Here is a 1,613-nt window from a genome sequence, read left to right as displayed (position 1 = left end):
CCAAAAAAAAAAAAAAAAAAAAAAAAAAAAAGTAACATGACAAGAAATAGAGGAGGAGCTATTGGGCCTAGCCCATGGCATACTTTTGGGTCCAGCTTCGAGCAGTTGATTCATATTTGATTTTGTCAGCCTTGCACATGTGAGCAATCTCCGGAACCAGTGGGTCATCTGGGTTTGGGTCTGTCAGCAGTGAACATATGGATAGCAAAACCTAAAAATGTCCAACTTATGAGTCAAACATTTTAATTGTTTGTAATATGTTCAAGAGTGGTGTGACAAAATTGTATGATCAAGAAGTTCACATAATTCACTAAGCAAACTCAATGTTATTCCAAGGGATACAATAAATAAGTATTTGCATTTCACATCAGAAATATATTACAAATTAATTTAGGTATGTTGTTCCTGAAAAATGTATATCTAAGACGTCTAACCATTTAATAGAGGTTTGGTTTAGGGATACACAAATATATATATATATATAGATACATACATATACACATACACACACATATTTATATATATATTAAAAATCACACCCGTATATATATTGATTAATAACAGAAATTATTACCTTGGATATGGTAAGTGCGGGACTCCATTGTTCCTTGAGAATGTCCAAGCAAATATTGCCATTGCTGTTTATGTTTGGATGGAATACCTTTGTCCTAAACGCAACCTACAAAGCAATTTGTTTCCTCATGTAATTAACTAGCTGTAAGAGTATTGCAGTTCAAGGAAAAAGTAGACTGATGAGACTACCTTTGGTGGTTTGAAAGGATAATCAGGAGGAAAATGGATAGTCACAAGGAAAACACCACCCGCATAGGGACTGTCGTTTGGACCGATGATAGTTGCTTGCCAGTGGAACATGTCCTCAGCCACAGGGCCTGAAAATATATATACAACATAAAATAATCAATTGTCTATGATCTTTAAACCTAAGACTCAATAATTTGAAAAGCGTGTTTAATTCAACGGGTCCTTTCACGATAGGGTTTCCTATCGGTAGATCTATTTTCTGATCGTTAGATTTTGTTAAAATCACACTATAATAAATAAATAAAAAACATATATAACAAACAATTTTTAATACAGATCTGAAGATTGAAAACAAAGATCTACTAGCACTTTATTTTTTCGAGCCCTACTATGAAAATCTCCTAAACTAATATGGTTCAAGTTTATTGCCTGCACTGCATGACGTTGGTGGATCTCTTTGCAAGTCCTTGAGCTCTTTCGATATTCTCTTTGAAGCCATTCAAGAACAAAAATTCTTCAGAGATGAAGTTTTGCAAAGCTAAAAGGAAGGAGAGATAGAGGAAGAAGGATATTGGGTTTTCAAAAGAGAGGAAAACTCAAAAATGGGGGCACCTTGCAAAAATTGGCAGGAGAATGGTGTATTTATAAAAAGAAAAATAAATTAAAGTAAATGGGGGTGTTGGCAACCAGAGGTGGAAAGGAAAGATCCATGAATTTTTTTGGACTGCTGAAAGTGGGAACAGAATAAATTCCAAAAAATTTCCTTTTTTATTTGAAGAAAAAGGCTAATATCAAAGTATCAAAGAGATTTAAAAATGACGGTGCCATGGGGATATTGCATTCTCTTTTCC

The 1,613-nt window shown here is 34.0% G+C and overlaps 1 protein-coding gene across 1 annotated transcript; it reads right to left on the bottom strand.

Annotated features, from left to right (window-relative positions):
- Positions 1-12: 12 nt before the first annotated feature.
- LOC21407721 (ubiquitin-conjugating enzyme E2 10) lies at positions 13-1,363 on the bottom strand. The gene is made up of 4 exons (XM_024161598.1): positions 1,192-1,363; positions 763-890; positions 575-679; positions 13-211 (listed from the first exon to the last, which is right to left on the bottom strand). Exons 1-4 carry the CDS (start codon positions 1,259-1,261, stop codon positions 68-70), a joined length of 447 nt encoding a protein of 148 aa, XP_024017366.1. The 5' UTR covers positions 1,262-1,363; the 3' UTR covers positions 13-67.
- Positions 1,364-1,613: the final 250 nt, after the last annotated feature.

Source organism: Morus notabilis, unplaced genomic scaffold, assembly GCF_000414095.1.
Source record: "Morus notabilis unplaced genomic scaffold, ASM41409v2 Scaffold137, whole genome shotgun sequence".
Classification (NCBI taxonomy): Eukaryota; Viridiplantae; Streptophyta; class Magnoliopsida; order Rosales; family Moraceae; genus Morus; species Morus notabilis.
Note: the sequence above shows the minus strand (reverse complement) of the source record. Positions and strands in the feature narration are given on the sequence as shown.

Bases quoted from the DNA above. Each gene is read 5' to 3' on its own strand.
- LOC21407721 (XM_024161598.1), bottom strand. From the start codon at position 1,261: ATGGCTTCAAAGAGAATATCGAAAGAGCTCAAGGACTTGCAAAGAGAT. The intron at 891-1,191 runs GCAATAAACTTG...ATATATTTTCAG, and splicing joins ACCAACGTCATGCAGTGCAG to GCCCTGTGGCTGAGGACATG. The intron at 212-574 runs GTAATAATTTCT...GGACATTTTTAG, and splicing joins CCGCACTTACCATATCCAAG to GTTTTGCTATCCATATGTTC.